Source organism: Pseudochaenichthys georgianus, chromosome 7 (genome assembly GCF_902827115.2).
Source record: "Pseudochaenichthys georgianus chromosome 7, fPseGeo1.2, whole genome shotgun sequence".
Classification (NCBI taxonomy): domain Eukaryota; kingdom Metazoa; phylum Chordata; class Actinopteri; order Perciformes; family Channichthyidae; genus Pseudochaenichthys; species Pseudochaenichthys georgianus.
Window position 1 is genome coordinate 25,753,767 of NC_047509.1, and position 18,921 is coordinate 25,772,687.

The 18,921-nt window shown below is 44.3% G+C and overlaps 1 protein-coding gene across 4 annotated transcripts in view; it reads right to left on the reverse strand.

The window, feature by feature from the left end:
• Positions 1 to 3,721: 3,721 nt before the first annotated feature.
• The window catches only part of acot7 (acyl-CoA thioesterase 7), a 70,604-nt gene continuing 55,404 nt past the window's right edge, over positions 3,722 to 18,921 (reverse strand). For all 4 annotated transcript variants that reach the window (XM_034088249.2, XM_034088250.2, XM_034088248.1 and 1 more), the window contains one exon: positions 3,722 to 4,186. In XM_034088249.2, coding sequence (XP_033944140.1) covers positions 4,088 to 4,186 — 99 coding nt within the window. In that variant the 3' untranslated portion in view covers positions 3,722 to 4,087. The remainder of the gene's footprint in view (positions 4,187 to 18,921) is intronic.

Sequence of the window (18,921 nt, forward strand, 5' to 3'; positions counted from 1 at the left end):
AAAGAGGTCCCTGGTGCCTTGGTTTCTGCCACTATTATAAGGATTATTTTCATTTTTATGTATCTTGCTAATGGTTCATCTGAGGAGCTCTCTCTCCCTGCTTCTCATTTAATAAAACAGATACACAGAGCTGCAATAAAGCCAGGATGTACTGTATCTGAGAGCCTTTAAAGGAGAGATCCTCCAGAAACTCAGGCAGGCTGGGGAATTTCCCCTCAGTTTTATATCTGATTTTAAAGACATTGAAAACAAAAGATACAAGTTTCTTGTGTTATCAAATGTTGTAATATCTTCCCTTAGGCTTCCAGTATGCAGTTTTGTGTGCATTAGATATTTTAAGCAAACAGTTTGGGGCGTTCAACTTTTTATTTCATTTAAACAATTGGTGGTTTATATTGGGATAATTGCGATAAAGAGATTTTTAAGGTATTTGGTTGTCTGAGCACTTGTGTTATTTGCATTGTTGGACCTTATTGCAATGACCATCATTGTGTCTGTTTTCTGCAAGGTAAGTGGAAATAGCTGCAATGTAAACAGGTCCAGGTGGAGGGATTATATCTCTTCGCTGGCCTGGGAGCGCCTTGGGATCCCCCAGTCAGAGCTGGTTGATGTCGCCAGGGAAAAGAAAGTTTGGGGCTCTCTGCTGGAACTGCTACCCCCGCGACCCGACCACGGATAAGCGGGAGAAGATGGATGGATGGATGGATGGATGGTAAACAGGTCCCAGGTAATAAAAATACTCTTTACTACAAACATTAAACTGCAACCTTTGCACCCCAACAGTCAAGTTGTGATGTTATGGTGTAGATCTCTCACTGATTGTGCTTGAACAAGCTTCCTCAGAGGGTCAATGTGTGGAGAAACTCATAAAACCCAGCTCATTTTGCAGCTGTAAACAAATGAATAAACAGATGAATCATACGTCATACGAAGTACTAAACATTTGTTAGTACTTCTTAAAACATGTAAAGGTGCAGAAGCTGAGGACGCCAAGATTATTATAAAAGCCGTGATGAGAGAACTGCAGTTGAAAGTGGGTGCATGTGTGAGAGAAACAGAACAAAGGATGGAAAGGTTGTGAAGTCAAATGAGTGGAAATTGTTTTTTTACGATGGCATATTCACATTTTTAAAGCAACGTTTCGAGCGAATGGCACAATTGAATTGACACATAATGTCCAAACCGATTAGATGGTGAACTGCGCTGTTATATTTTAATGCGTCTGTGCGAGCTGGCCCTAATCTACTCTCTACTATCATTATTAAGTTGTCAGTGTAAAGTGAGTCAGGTCTGCTTTGGCAAATCGGTCAGAGGTCGCATGAATAAGCGATACATTATCAGAATTATAATAGGTGTCTTTTAATTCTGGCCTTCCACACTTGATGAATGCTTGCAGTCAAGACATCATACATATTTCTTGGGTATGATGGTGTGTATATAAGGTGTTGCAAATGCTTACTTTTTGGACTTAAATAAGTCTATCATTAGAGATAGGACAGGAAAAACAAATCTCTATCCTCTCCTCTGTGATGCTAGGTGACCTGGAAGTAAAAAGTAACAGAAGGCATTCCCGCCCACTGGCTGCGCTGGCACCGGGCTGCCCCCACTCTCACCGTCAGCTCCATATCTCACACACACACACACACACACACACACACACACACACACACACACACACACACACACCACACACACACACACACACACACACACACACACACACACACACACACACACACACCAGCAGTTTAAAACTTAACACTATTTTGATTGTCCTACTCATGTGCTCTTTTAGAATCCAGAAGTCCCCAGTGGCTGACAATAAGGGAGGTTCCAGGCCAGACAAAGTACGCCCCATCACCTACTTCTCTGCAAAGGAAAGCCTTCCTGGCTCCGAGCCCAGATAATAGTGGAGGGCTGAATGCAGGACTCACATCGCTGCTCTGTGAAGGTGTTCCAGGAAGCACAAACAAAACATGTTGACAACAAAAAAGAGAAGAAACATTGATCTGCTGAACCGTTTACTCTGTGAGTCTGACGTCTTTTTGAGCATCTGCAACTCCTGCCAAGAAGCTAAACAGAAGCAGAGCAACGTACACATATTGACGGACTTATTTCCACATGTGACCTTGAAGTCTGACGTGCACACGGTTCAGGTTCCTGGGTCTCGTCTCATGTTGTGAAGTTTTGTTCCTGCTGTCAGAAAATGACGGACGATGGAGACGCTTCCAAGCCGAGGAGGAAATGCAAAGCGTCTCGCTTTATCGTTTATTCTTCCGTAAGACTGCTAAATGTTTTCTCTCCTGCACCAGAGGATCATTCAGGGGGGGCTTATAGGCCCCTAATTTAGATGCGAAGACATGAAAAACATAAGATCAAGTTTTTTTTACATTATTGTCTGATAGGCAAAATCAGTTTGACAGGCCTCTGGCACCATTGCCCTAATCATTGTTCTTAATGTGCAGCTGGATTTATTTAAAGTTTTCCCTGCAAGAAAAACATCTATTTCTGATAATGTCATCTCTTTCTATTTCAAGTATTTTCTTCCACATAAGTAACCATGGTTACCACATTGTGTCTCTTTGTATGAAAGCTAGATGCTAGTTGCAATGGCCGAAGACAGTAATGAGCACTCATGTGAATGTTGGGAAATCAAATGTTTTCTGGACAGGGAGAGTCAGAATAACCTGCGCTGGTGTGCATTAGGAACATGTACTTTTTAAATAAGCTCAAAAGTCTTGCCATCTGAGACGGCTCGCATCTCCGATGTTCCTTCTCTTACTCCCTTCATTGGGGTTAAAAATAGATGTATTCCCTGAGGTGCAGATTGAGACTAACTTTATTGTCATGGGGGAATGAAAAGCAGACATACTGTGCTGGAGGGAGCAAGGGGAAAAACAATAACCTTCAAGATGCAATGACAAATCAGTTTCTGTCTGTGTGAGCAAAACAGTAAGAGGACAAACAAAGGTCCACACATAAAGGCATTTTTCTGATGATTGAACCTGTGTGTCTCTTTTGTTCTTCACAGAGCTCACTCACAGGGCTTTAGTCTTTGAATTTCACTTTGCTTTTGATCTCAAATTAGACTCCGCCATCTGTTGCACAGGAATGAAGCCTACAGACTCGCACGGAAGAGTCTTTTAAATACCCAAATGAGATCAACAATCCTGCTTTATATTTAAGTATAGAGTTTTTATGGCGGGTAATAATCACAGAGTGGCCATATGCATAATGAGTTCTAATTTGATTAATCTTTCTGACCTTTCTCTGTGCACATATGCACAAACCCAGGTACTATGCTTGTTCTCATATCTCATGTAGAGACAAAGGGAGACTGTGGGAGATAGAGGGACAAATAGAGTGAACGAGAGAATGGAGAAATATACATCACAAACGAAAGGAGACACATGATGACGTGATGGTAAGCAGGCGAGGGAAATGAGAGCATGTTAAGGCAGAGCGAACGCTGGAGTCACAGTGTGACAGACAGGCAGAGGAGGAGGAAAGCAGAGGGGAGGGGGGAGAGGAGAGGGGGAAGGGCGGGCGTGGGAGAGATGTGAGTTGAGTCAAAGCCCCCCGAGCTCCCCTGATTCCTCTGTGAAAGACACAGTGCTGAAAAGATGGATAGCGTGTGCCTTCTCTGCCAAGGCATGCCCAAGACAATGACATCATCACCATCAAACTAGAAAAGACACGAGGCGAGAGCCCCAGACTCACGCTTGGATATTTTATTCATTATTATTCACTCACTTATTCATCATTTTCCTTGCGCTCAGACTATCACTTTGCACCGACAACACCGATCATGAAGTCTTCATACTTACAAATCGTCTTAAAATAAAATAGTACTCTTACTTCTACAGTCAGACTGTCACTCTGCACTGACTGTGACACATCAATAAAAATGTCCCCAGAATAAAAGATGTTCTCTTAATTAAAAATACATCCAGCCATATTTGGACACTTTGGTTAAAAAGAGACTACAATTACAGAAGCAGAAAGAAGGCTTGTATTCCCTTCATACTGTGTGCTGAGTGGGGTTGATATACTCTGCTTGCAGATGTAACTCCTGAGAGCAGCGGCTTTACTCCTGGCGCTCCTTCTCCGCCAGTCTCTTCGCTTTACTTTGGACGTAACGTGCATTGCCCTCCTCGAAACGTCTCTTCTCCTCCTCTCCGTCAATCTGAAGAAAAGCCAAAACAAATATTTGTCTTCAGACACATTCATCATTTACACATATTGTGCACTGGAATGTTTCCCCTGCTGTTATCACATTAACCGTGGGCATGAAACTCTGATCTAATTTACCACTCTGGGCTTATGTAATTGTCATTTATCTTCTGATGAAATACAGAAAGGAAGATTGAGACTTGGGGAGGCTATGTATCAGAGAATGAAGAAGTAGAACAAAACCAACTGAGATGATTTACAAGAATATTTGAGGACAACGACACCTTGTACGTTTCTTAAACTGCATTAAAAGTACAATTTAAATGTACAATTTAAAAGTAAAAAAGAAAAGAAAACTATTATACCAAATCTACACAATATACACAAATGACTAATGTTAATTAAATAATAATTAAAATGTTCTAAAAAAGTCACAAATACTGCAGTTATATTTTGGTTAATGACAAGGTTAGGGTTATGTTGTGGTTGTTGTGGATATGTAATGTACCATTGTACTGTACTGAAGCACTATGAACTACTTAAACTACAAGGTGTTATATGTTTATTCACTTTTAGCAGACCATGTATCATATATGATCAAATTTCACTTTCTTTTGAACTGGCAAGCACCATCACACACCAAGGAATTCTGGGAAGACCTCCTGGATTCACAGCTGCTCGCACTTTCAAGCCTGTGAAGAACCAACGTTGTCTTCCTCCTTCACTTTGCTCAGTTTAGCTGCCGATTCGTGGGAGGAAGCATTTGCTAGCCTGCGCCGTTTAATTAGACTGCCCTGCGACCTCGTGACTTAAACAACAACACCTCCGGTGACAGTGTCATCACTTTCTCACTCCCCCATCTGCATCTTTTCTCAGAGATTGTGTTGTAATTGAGCATGTACACATTTATGTTTGTGCATGTTTTAGCATGTAAAACTGTACAAATGATTACATGTGTCAATAACATGTTCAGATGGAAGCTCTTGCTGTGCACACTTCGGGGGGTTGGCAGTTTCCAGAGCACCTGCCACTCAGCAGCAAAGCTGACAGATGGCGTCTTAACTTCACGGGAGAAGGGTGGTAACTGTTGGTAACAGATATGACAAACCATCGTGCCAGAGGTCACAACTCCAATGTGATGAGAATATTAAAATAGTCGTGCAGGTTTAGCTGCACACAGCTTTAGTTTTTGTGTGTTTGTTGTATGCTGGTTATATAACAGTCAATATACTGCTCAGTCAATTTTACTTTTGCCATTCTACTGAAAGTAATGGATAGTTCCAGTTGATTGACTTTGATAAAAAAGTAAAGATAGAAAGACGGAGAGCAAGTTGACCACAGTTCCAGTATTTTAAAACATTTATGTAAACAAAAAGGCTGCTCAGACTTGTGCAAAATGTGTAAACTTGGACCTCAAACAGGAAGTGTGGAGCCTCGTTTAAGTGTGTGAAAGTAACTGATTGTGTACAGGGCCGTATCCAGGATTTCCTAAATACCGAGGTCCAAACATGCTAGGGGGGTTCGGGGGATACCCCCCGAGATTTTTGGGATTTTCATGATCTAGTTAGGTGCTTTTTAAGTCCTGTGGGGGGTCACAAATTGGATAATATATTGATTTCAACCCATGTCAGTGGGCTGACAAAGTCTTCATCAATTATTTTTAAAGTGTAATACATAAGAATCAGTTGATTGTTACTATTGATCTGGACATGCAGAAGAGGCTAAAATGATCACAACACATTGTCAACATTCATTTTCCATGTCTCTCTCCTTTCCATAACCTGCACCTTCTCTTCCATCGTCTTTAGTCTCTCTGTCTTCTTCCTGTTCATTACTCTCTCTGTCCTCTACGCTTTCTCTTTGTTCAATCTCTCCCTCGTTGTTCACTGTTTGCTCCTCCTCACTTGTCGCTCCTGCCAGTGAATTAAAATCAATTCAGCTATTTAGTTCATTTCACTTGTTTGTTTTCATTCTTTTTTTATTTAAATCTGTTTTGTTTGATTCTCAAAAGAGAACAAAGATGTAAGCAAATTGTGTTTTATACAATTGTATGTTATTATGACATCATAACTGTAATATATACAGTTATGTATGTTTTAAAATTATGCCTATTGTAAATGAAGACTATTGTTATAGATACATAGATAGATAAATAGATGGGCTTATTAAGCCTACATTATGTTGTGTGAGTCCAGTTCCTCCCTGACTTCCATCCCTTTCTCTCTCTCTTTCTCTCTGCCTGTCCTGTCTCTCTCTCTTACCAAAGATGAGCTTCGACTGACGTAGTCTTTTCATTATATCTGAGTCAGTGTAAAAAGAAAACAATACAATGTTATATCTTCAATGTTTTACTCAAATTGAAATGAAAGAAAAGCATTACAACGTTTGTTAAAAGGTAATCCTTCTGACATTGGATGAACGTAATTAACTTTAGCTGTCTAGCTAGTTTATTCACGCAATTTAAACCAAAGTATAGCCTGCCCTATAGCTGCAATATAAGTTAGTGTGCATGTTGTCGGACGTCCACTGACTAACGTACAGCGTTCACACAGGATCTGCTGGTCATATGATCGATGTCCTAATGAACAGAAACACAAGCAGCCCGCTGGACTCAGATCTCTAGATACTTCATCACTCCTTCGCTGCTCCGATACAAGTCTGGGCTGCGGTGGTTTGTTGATACATGTCGTCTTCTTCTGTTTGCTTTAACAGAGGCTACGTAGTTATGCAGCGCCCCCATGGTCAGTAAATGGAAGTACTACAAAGAACCCCGTTTAGTGCAATTATTTCACAAGTTTTGTTATACACAGCTCGGAAAATATTACCGAGGTCCGGACCTCGGTGACCTCAATGGTAGATACGGCCATCATTGTGTAGAGTCAGAGCCATTTCATTAACGTTTTATTGACTAACAAATTGTGTATTACACCATCCATTATTCTTTTACTGTGGGTAGTTGGGGGCAGACAATTTTACATTAAAAAGCAAGTGTTGCTCTCTGTGCATACAAATTAAATACTAACAAGTGGAAGGGATGTCTTGCTCCTGTGTATTGTGTTAAAAAGTAAAAACAGTGGAAGAGTAGGGTTATGTTTTTCCTACTATTTCTGAGCAGAAAGCAAATGGTTTTCTTTTGAAGGGTCAGACACAGTTACCTGTGGCTGTGTTGGAAGGCGGACAGCTACACAAACAAGGCCTCCATCCATGTTTATATCTTTTAAGTCATCTGAGTGCCTAAACATCTTCTGGCGCAGACTGAAAACTCATCTCTTTCGACTCCACTTCGAGCAATACAATTACTAACAAAGCACTTATATACTAACAAAGGACTGGCTTATCTAAAGCCAGTTGAGTAGCACTTGAAATGTGTTGGCTCTATGAAACCTGATGTACTTATATGATTCTGTTTTCTTGGTCGAATGCACTTATTGTAAGTCGCTTTGGATAAAAGCGTCAGCTAAATGTAATGTAATGTATAATCCCTGTGTTGACGGAAAGAGGAATACAGTATACTTGAAATACACCATATAAGCTGATTTGAGACCCTGGCACCGATCAGCAGTTTATAAATCATCTGCTTGATAGTCTACTGAGCGTACTGAAGAAATCCATCACTTAACACAGCACATTGGTATAAAATGATTTCATTATAAGCCCAAACACAGTTCATAAAGACAGCAGTCATGCAACCACAACTAAATAAAACTAAAATGGTGTGACTACTTTTGACGAGTAGTATCAGTAAAAATAATACAATTTAAATGATTATTGGTCTGTTGCATCTCTTTGTAGTCACCAAAGATAACAGATATTTGACACAAGGTGTCATTAGTATGGTAAGAATAACAATAGGTTGGTAAAGAGTGTTCAAATCTCAGGGTATGTGTTAATAGAAGAACATTCAGGGATGCAGTGTCTGCATTGTGGTAAAATGCAGCCATTTGGAAGTGTTTGGTATATTTGTTAACAATTGCCTGAGGCAGGGGCGGACTGGGACTACAAATCAGCCCGGGACTCTCGACCGGCCCACTTCGGTACCGCCGGCCCACCGCGGTACCGCAAGTAAATTGTCGACCGGGTGGGGTGGTAGACAATTTACTAGCGGTAGACATTAAGGGTAAATAATGTCTACCGGGCCGGAGCATTCGTCCAAAAAAAAAAAAAATCGACTAATAAGAAAATGAACACATTTGTTGCAATAGTAATGTATGCACTAACTACATTACTACTTGTACTACAACATTTTAATCATCAGTTATTCCTCATTTTCCTCAATTGTTCATATTTGGTTTATTAAAATAATGATATTGTGGTCATTGTTAAAAAATGTCTGCTATTATTATTATTTGTATAATGCACTTTCTGCCTTCCTGTCATTAGGAGTTAGACATGTAATGGCTATGTAATTTATTTGATTAGAACCTTCATTATCCTAAACTGCTGGGACATTTTGCCAATACCTTTATATTGTCTACTCTTCACTTACTTGTCAGCATAGGTCGGCATTGATGTACAGAGCCGACAGAAGACCTTGTTTATATTGGCATCATATTGAGAGGTGCAGTGACGCGTCCTGAAACCAGGAAGTAAGCTGCTGGTTCCCTCGACAAGGGTTTTGGAAAATAGCTGGAAATAAGGTCTGTGGAAAACAAACCTGTTTGATAAATGCACGTTTTGTTCAGCCGGATAATCTCCACATGTCTACCCTACTTTTATAATTTTCGAATCATAAATCTAATCGATAGATACAGATTATAAAAGGGTTTTAGGACGCGTCACTGCAGCCAACTCCATCGATCAAGCTGGCTGAAACTTTCTCTCCCTCTTCTTCTCATGCTCCCTGTCACTCTCCTTTAACTCCTCCGGTGACTTTCTTTTATTTGAAGATTGTTTTTTGCCCGGCGCTTGGCCGGTTACCGCTGATATTAAAAACATTTGGCGAATGGTTAGGTGGCGCGATAGTCTGTAGTGAAGGATCGCGCTCCCGCTGCGCTCCGCAGCAAACAGCTGTTTGCTTTTCACCCAACAACAACGACAACCGACTCACGGAAAGCTATGTTGTAGCGTTGATAAACGCAACAATTTAAGTAAATTGCTAGTCAAAATACCAATACCACAGGACAATTACTTTAAAGCAATATTTTTAGTGGCCCGAGCGGGCAAGTGGAAAGTACGTTATGCTGGCCCGGGGTGTCTAAATAGTGCTTCCGGGCCAGCGGGCCATTTAATGTCGAGCCCTGCCGGTTACCGGCCGGCCCACATCGTCCGACCGGCCCACTTCAGTACCGGCCCGTCCCGATGGCCAGTCCGCCCCTGGCCTGAGGCCGTTTGTTTTATTCTCATTTGTTCTTTCCGTCATACCCCTGATATCCCTCTCTTTAACCCCTCCCCCCTCTCTCTGCTACTCAGGCCCCTGAGGACCTAAACATTACTTAATTGCACTTTTTAAAGTATAGTCAGCTTGAGATGGTTTAATGAGCATGCCAATTAAAATAAACTGTACACCTGACTAATGCTAATGAAGAATAGCTGTTTTTAACAATATAAGATATGGTTTCTGTCCAAAGGAAACATGTGATCCTGGCAGGAGACAATGTGAGACGGATGATGGATAGGTTTGTGAAAGGACTGTCTATTCACACATGATAGCAGCATGCTTGTTTTATGGTGTCTTCAACTGGAGTCTCTCCAATTGTGAGCAAAATGTATATGCAATTCACTTGTGTATGTATAACAATTATTACAAAGTGTGAAGCTGACAATTGAGCGGCCCAGACCAAGCAAGGAGGCAGAGGCAGCACGTGCCAAATATAACCCGATGTGGGCATTTATTACAGCATGAACACAATACACACAGCCTCAATCGTGCTGCTGCTGTTCACGTGGGCACAGCCTGCAGCCACCAGGATCTCATACACACTACCAGCCTTAATCCTGCTGTTGTTTCCTTAAGCACAGCACAGCCTGCACCGGCGCTGGAACCCATCACCTCCCGGACGAACTCCGGAGTTTTGGCAATTATCAAAAGCTGCGACTCCTTTCCTCCAGGTTTCCTTGGCTTGTTATTCTCCTGAGTGTGCGCCGCCATCTTTCCAACCGTTCTCAATGCTTCTGCCTTCCTCTCTTCTTCCCTCTGTAACCAGAGCTGCTCCTCTTTCTGCTCTTGCACCAATCTCTGGTTCTCCGCCAGGATCTCTGATGCCTCAGCGGCAGAGCCAGCGCCCGTCGAGCCTCCAGCCAATCTGCCGTCCTGCCTCCGGAGTCTCCGTTCCTCTTCCCGTGCGAACTGCTGCTCACCGGCTGCCTGAAGCTGCAGGAGTGACCTCATCATCTCCCGCAGTTCCTCCATCACTCTCACCTCCTCACTTGGTCAATCCCACTTCTGACACCAATTGTGAAGCTGACAATTGAGCGGCCCGACCAAGCAAGGAGGCAGAGGCAGAACGTCCAAAAATATAACCCGGTGTGGGCATTTATTAAACTTGAGCACAGGACACAGCCTCAATCTTGCTGTTCCTGTGCACACAGTCACCAACTACCAGCCTCCCAGCCACCAAACAGACAGGGCAACAGACCCTAAATACACACACTAATCAGCAATTCGACACAGGTGGGGGGGAGGAGACAACACAAGGCACCAGGTGCACACAATCAACAGCCACAGACATGGGGGAAGGGGAACACTTTTAACATGAAACCAGGAAACAGAGACAGACAAACTAGTTACATCAATTACATATATTCCCATGCTTCCTGTGCAATGTTTTTAGTGCTATATTACCCGTAACGGAGGCCGAAATCTATGGGCCCAGAGATCACCTCCGTTACACAAAGCAAGACTGTGTAAAGCCCAATGGCTCTTTTTTGAACAAGATGAGAGAACACAGCCATGTTAGCCGCTCTGTTAGACTCTACAAGAACATTAGCATGCTAATTTACTCTTAATTATAATACTTAAATGTAGAAACATGTTTACAATTTCACAACCTTGTGTAGCACATTAGCTGGCACACATTTGTTCATGATCAGCACTAAACACACATCAGTGGTGGCCGGCCCATAGGGGCTCTAGGGGCGCCGCCCCCCCTCTTCCCACATTTTAGATAGAAAATATTTAGATTTAATTAGTTAATTAATTATTTTTAAATAATTAAGATTTAATTTAGAGATAAAAAATAAATTTAAAAAATACGTTTAAAAACAAATATATATTTTTTATTTTTAATAAAAAAGGAACATATAGTTGGTATCAGAAAAATGTATAATCTACAATAAAATCTCCTTTAAAATTGTGTTACGATGTCTAAAGTTACTGATAAGTCCTGCCTGGCCGCAGAAATCTTTGCCCGTGTATCATTACCCTCTCTCGTCTGGGCGGTAAGAAAAGAGCCCTAAGTGCAGCAGCAGCCAACCAAGTGCTGACTGTTGCTACCTGAAAAGTACTATGCCGCCGAAACATAATTTCAGCAAATCAGCATCGTCAGATCTGATGGTCTAAGGGCTACAATTTCAGCGCCCGGCCCAAGGCAGTCTGTGAGTTGTTTTAACTCGTATCCAAGGATACAAAACAGGGAGCTGTCATACACTCTGGAAGCTATCCGTCGCTGCCCCCTCCCTCTGGAACTCACTCCCACAACCCATCAGAGACTGCACTGACCTCACCACCTTCAAAAAACAAATTGTATTATTTGACTTTAACTTTAACTATATATTTATTTGTTGTTCCTTTATTTTATTTTATTTTATCTTCACTATATATGTAAAGCGTCTTTGAGCACCTGTAAAAGCGCTAACAAATTAAATCTATTATTATATTTATTTATTATAGCAGCTAATATGAAAACTCAATTTTTGACATAAAAATATAATTATGGATCATCAATATTATTTTTTCAAAGTGACAGACACATTGGATTAACCTATGGATTAACCTTCAGCCGCGTTTTTCTCGTTTTAATGCCATTGAACACAACTTTTGATCAGAATAACAGCAAAAGGTGAGCATATCTCCGTGTTTTGCTAGAATTGCTACCTAAAGCTACGTCGTGTGATGTCTGTATTTGCATCCCCTGTCACGAGTTCTGATCGCTCAGTGATGATACTTATATTTCTCAGCTTGTTAGCATAAGCTTGATTGTGCATATCCGATAAGTATATCGATCGATTTATACCTAGAGTGCATTAGCATTTTTTCGCTCAGGGCTCATTTAGCAAAAGGTTAGCTTCTTGTGAGACTTGTGTTTTATTTCGGTAAAAATGGTTCATATCATCAGTTAGCTGAGTTCTCATTCATAACACTCCGTTCAATGTCTCACTATGGGATGCGCCTCATCGCGGAGCAAACAGAAGCATCAATCTCATTACGCCAATCCTGATTGGCTGGTGATCTTGACGTCAGCGTCAGGGGAAATCACCCCCTATAAGTAGCTTGCGCCACAACGCATGCGTCATTCAAACACCTCTTCTCGCTTCAGAGCACATCTCACAGTAGCCGGGCAAGCTTCACTGTCCACAGACTGAACCCAAAATACCATTTCGGTCGACGGGCGCTAGCCGGCTACTCCTTCTGCTTCGCAGGAAGACGGTAGTACTAACGCCGTTAGTACTTCAAAAATCGACCTCGCCCTTCTCTACGAGAAAGTAAGGTAGGTCCGATTTTTTTCTTCAAGCTAGCAGCACACCTGTTGCTAGCTCGCTCCCTCTCTACCGACACCACGGTAGCGAGGACGTTTTTTTATTTTCTCTCCTCCACGGAGGGGAAAAGGATTAAAAGAGGAGCATACTGCCACACCAGTAAGTATTTCTCCGGGAATAAAAGACCCACACTGTCCTTTTTTCTCCGGATTAAGGGCCGGGACCCGGTGACGACAAGACACGCAGGAACGGATTCCCGCTCTTTACCAAGCTGGGGCTCCCGGTTAGACCTCACCATGGTCTCACCCGCGGAGGATGTCCTTGAGTTGGATTACGAGGAGGACGATGAGGAGGACGCCCTGGCGTTCCTCCTGTCCGAATCAGATGACCAAGAAGAGGACACCTTCATGTCATCAGCCCAGGCTGCAAAGCCTGGAGCGAGGGCTGCTCTCCCGGGCGACAGCACACCAGCTTCGCCCGGTCTGAGCATGGACCTGCAGGCCGTGTGCAAACGCGCTGCGGTCAGACTCAATGTTCCGTGGCCTGAAATGGCCAAGGAGACCTCCAGGTCCCACTACGAGGGGAAGCATCTTCCCCAAACAGCGGGCAAAGGGAGGCAACTCCTCCCGGTTTTTCCAGAAATGTTGGATGAAGTGTCGGTCTCGTGGAGAGACCGGCCCTTCAGCAACAAGGTCCCAATCCAGGGTGCCTCCTCCCTGGATTGCGATGGAATGGAGAGGCTCGGCCTGCTCCGCATACCGCCCATGGAACCGCTGGTGGCGGCCCACCTTCTACCGAAGGTGGGCTCCTCACCTAGCAGGAACCCCACGCTGCCAGCAAAAGCGGACCGCTTTCAGTCCACAATGACTGAAAAGTCCTATAAAGCTGCAGCGCTGTCCGCCAGGGCCCTGAACGTGTCCTCGCTGCTAACCAAGCGGAGCTCTGCGAGGACCTGTCGGGTAGCCCGGGAGCAGCCACTCTGAACGAGATGGCAGCGGTCACGGACATTTGCCTCCATGTCCAGCACTGCGCCGTCCAGGCCACGGGCAAAGTAATGGGGATCATGGTGGTGCAGGAAAGAGCGAGATGGCTCAACCTCACCAACCTCCCTGACCGAGAAAGGGAAGATGTGCTGGATATGCCCATCGTTCCCGAGGGAATTTTCGGCTCCGCTCTCGCCTCCATGCAAAGGAGGTGTGAGACGAATAAGAAGGAGGACGAGGCACTCCACCTCTGCCTCCCTCGAAGGGCCCAGCCGCTGCCCTCGCAGCAGCAGTCCTTCACCCAAGCGAACTCTGCCCGGTTCAAAGCACCGGTTAAGCAGAGATCGCAGCCCAGGCTGGAGACAAGGGCAAGTTGGCCGAGAAAATCTCCGGTTCCGGCTGCAGCTCAGGCTCAGCCAACCCAGAATTTCGGCCAGCAGTCGAGGAAGAAGAAGCGAGCGGCGTGACAGCCCCTCCTTCTCCCCTCCGTGAATGTGTTCCCGCCGCCTCGAGAGATGCCTAAACACCATCCTCAAGTCCGCACAAACACATGTCACATGCTGATTGATTCCTCTGTCATAAAACATTTGCCGCTGTCGCATCCAGGCTTCAGGCCGAGGGCGCAGCTCAAAAAAATGAAAAGAAAATCAATAAAACCAATAAACAGCCCGCCAATTCTTCCCCTTTTGAGAGCTGCTACGGCATCTCTCAAAAGGGGGATTATTGACGGGTCTGTGAAGGCACCACCGCCACACGCATGTGCAGTGCCGGCTGGAGCCGTAAGCGTGACATCTCAGCTGGCTCTATGGAGCATACAGCAGGAGATACTCACGACATCTGCCTGGGCTTCTCAAAACAGTTATACTTTATCTGTTTTCACAAGCCCAGAGAGAGTCAACCCATATTCTGGAGAGAGAGCTTCTCTCTCTCCTAGAAAGAAGGGTTTTATCTATAATGCCCGCCGAGCAGAGTCAGATTACGCAGACAAATGTCCTCGTAAAGCACCCGCTCAACATGGGTCTCATAATAAAACGGAGAGTATTGGTTATTATGTAATGCGTAGTGGCACGACACCCGACTTTTCTAGTGCGGGACGCGCCTACAGGTGCTGTCCTTTCACGGAAGGTGGTCACCACGGTCGCATGTCAGACAGGCTGATAGGGTATTTACGAAGGTCGCCCGGTGAGAGGTCTCTAGAGCAGAGACCTCCAGCGGGCGCACGTAAATCACCTGGAGCTTTTAGCGGTGTTCCCCACCCTAAAACGCTTCCTGCCTTCTCTCAGAGGACACCATGTCCTCGTGAGGACAGACAACACGATATCGTGTATGAACCGCCAAGGGAGGTTGCGTTGTCTCCAGTTACACACACTGGCACACAAACTGATCCCTTGGAGCGGCAGACGTCTCCTCTCTCTGAGAGCGACACAGGTACCGGGAGTGATGCACCTCGGGACAGAACTACTGTCCAGAGGTGCACCACTCTATGCAGACTGGACTCCTCATCCAAGGATCGTGAGTCCGCTGTGGGTGCGTTACGGCGGAGCCACGTTAAATCTGTTCGCATAAAGAAAAAATGCTCAATGACAACTGTTCTCTTTAATGCACGATTTAAACGCACTGTTAGGCGGGGACGCACTCGTACACGATTGACCTCCGGGTCCTCTGTACGCGTTCCTACCCCTGGCTCTGTTACCCCCAACTCTGGCCAGAGTGAAGGAGCAACGCCACACACTTACTCTGATGTTTCCGCCCTAGCCCGCAATATACGGGCTGGCGGAGATATATCAGCTGTTGTGCGAGCAGCCATGGCAGCCCCCACCACGCAGGGACAGATTGTCTCAGGCGGGGGGGGCGATCCTTCACCCACGCCCAGAGCGCGGGGCACTATGGGCCTGACCCGTGAGTGGTACAATCTGAATACAGTGGGACTCCCTCAGAAGGTGACAAACACTATTCAGAGTGCGAGAGCTTCCTCCACCAGGTCTCTTTACGACTGTAAGTGGAGGGTGTTTGAGGAGTGGTGCCTTCAAGAAGGACACATCTCTTTTCAATGTCCTGTCGGGGTGATTTTATCATTTCTACAGGACTTGATCGATAAGCACAGAGATTTCTCCACGATCAAGGTGTACCTGGCTGCTATTGCTGCATGCCATGTGGGCTTTGAGGGTAAGACGGCTAGCCAACATCCTTTGGTTTGCCGTTTTATGAAGGGAGCTCGCAGGCTCCTCCCTGTCTCCAGGTCGCTGGTGCCCTTATGGGACCTGGCAGTGGTTTTAAATGTGCTCAAAATGACCCCATTTGAACCCCTGGAAGGAGCTGACATGAAACATCTGTCACTCAAGACAGTGCTGTTACTGGCCCTGGCATTCGCCAAGCGGGTCAGCTATATTCATGCGCTGTCTGTACATCCCTCATGCACTCAGTTCGCCCCAGGGAAAATGAGAGTGTTGTTGAAAACCAACCCTGCCTTTACACCAAAGGTGGTTGGTTCATGTACCCCAATTGACATTGAGGCATTTCCTCCGCCCCTGGTTTCCTCCGGGGAGCAGCAGCAGGATCTGTTGTGTCCAGTCCGGGCTTTACACACATATATGGACAGATCAAAAGAGCTTCGTCTTAATGACCAACTCTTCGTGTCCTGGGCTAACCCTCACAAGGATAAGCCTGTTACTAAGCAACGGCTCTCCCACTGGATTGTGGAGGCAATTGCTTTGGCCTATACGAGTCAGAATTTGCAAGCACCTTCGGGTCTGCGGGCTTACTCGACTCGGGGCCTGCCTACATCCTGGGCTTTGTTCAAGGGTGTTTCCATCCAAGAGCTGGTCCTCGCCGCTCACTTTTGTCCGCTTTTACAGGCTAGACGTCTCCGCTCCAAGCGTGGCCCGAGCAGTGCTGGGCACCCTGTTGAGTCGGGACTCTACCTGTTAAATTCTGGTTGATCGGTGATTTTCGAGATAAGCTCGTCTGGCAATACGGGAGCTACAATATCCCATAGTGAGACATCGAACGGAGTGTTATGAATGAGAACTATAGGTTACTTACGTAACCCCAGATCTCAGAGTAACATGAAGTGAGATGTCTCACCAGACGGCCCTCCTTGCTATGGTGAAGCGAGAAGAGGTGCTTATTTTGAATGACGCATGCGTTGTGGCGCAAGCTACTTATAGGGGGTGATTTCCCCTGACGTCAAGATCACCAGCCAATCAGGATTGGCGTAATGAGATTGATGCTTCTGTTTGCTCCGCGATGAGGCACATCCCATAGTGAGACATCTCACTTCATGTTACTCTGAGAACTGGGGTTATGTAAGTAACCTATAGTTTCTTCCGGTTAAATGAGTATGACACATGAATAGTTTATTACATTTTAAGAACCCTGAGACCAGTGGCGTTTCTATATGTACAAAAGTGGTGGGGCACAAAAAACTTAGATGTCTATAAGCTTCTGCAGTGAGGTTCATGGCTGGTGAGGCACTGGCACTGACTCTTCAGCTTTACAAATATTATATTTTGACCTAAATAAAAATATAATATTATTTTCAAAAGCCTCTTTAGTTTGATGCTTCAATTAATTTTAAACAGACAGTTCAGCAGAAGGATACCCAAAAAATGTAATTTTATCATTTAAATATTTAATTGTTCTCTCTTAGTAAGATCCCATTTTCAATAAAATGGCGGTCTTACCTTGACTTGAAGATGAAGTCCATTTGCCTATCCTTCTGGACAAAAATCTCTATTACTTTTTTGTAAAAGTCCTCCTTATCTTCTTGTAGTTTCAAAAGTCTATCATAAATCTAAATGATGGATTTATGATTCGAAAATTATAAAAGTAGGGTAGACATGTGGATATTATCCAGCTGAACAAAACGTGCATTTATCTAACAGCTACGTTTCCCACAGATCTTATTTTGAGCTATTTTCTAAAATGCTATGGATAAATCTCATTGCTTTTTTGTGGAGGGAAGCCATGCGCAGCTTACTTCCTGGTTTTAGGACGCGTCTCTCTCCTCCTCTTCACCTGCTCTTCACACACCACACTTTTCGCGGCACACATACTTACAGCCAATCAGCTCTGAATGATGTGAGATGACGTATGGTGGGGATGGCAGCACTATGCCCCTATGGTCATTATTTTTTGCCACACACATTAAATAGGAAAATACTCTGAGCATGCGCAGTGTAGTTTTTACAGTCACCGTTCACTTAGACAGTGAGAGGGAGGGGCAGGATCGGGTTTTGTCCCACATGGCTCTAAACAGCTCAATAGGCACACACTGTAGACACTAATTAGAAGAACACATACTAAAACAGCAATGTACAGACGAATCAGATGATTAAACATGATCTTAAAATATATTTTAATTTATTTTTTGCATTTTGTTGTAATCATTATTTTAATACTTTCTGCTGACACTAGGTAGGGCTGTGCCCCACCTGCCCCTAATGACCAGTCGCCACTGCCTGAGACACAGTTTCGTGAGAAATAAAACAGCGGAAAAAGCCCCTTAACAGGTTAAATGGGAATTAAATAATTTGATTGTTCCCAAAGCCCCGGTGTTCTGCAGTTTGTGTGGGCCTACTGTAGTGTTGCACAGTTTATACTGTAGAAACTATGTCCAGGACAAGGTGTTTCGAAGTTTTGGAAGATTCATAGCTAACCACACTGAGGATTATGGAGGTATTGATCAGTCTTCTCATATTTTTAAGCCTCAATTTGTCCTTCCCCCCCACCCCCCTCTAACATCACCAGAAGTCATAATTTAAGGGGTCATTTCTCAATTTGTTTTACCGGGGGAGCATCCCCCCGGACCCCCCTAGTATTGTGTCACCATTTCTACAGCCCCACCTAAGATATTTTCCACCAGCCGCCACTGACACACATTACAGAAAAGTGATGAACCCCAGAACCAAATGTCATGTATCCGTTCAATAGCCTTTGAGACCTTTTATAAAACATATTTGTTGCAATATAAAAAAGAGTAATAAATACATTATAAGTTACAATAGATCACTGTGTAAACACTGGGAATCAAGTCAAGCCAGACCTCAGAGCCTTGGCGGATTGAGTCAATCGGCCGAGAGAAACAGCTGTTTGACCTGGCGGGCTGTGCATCCATTAGGTGGACAGTTGA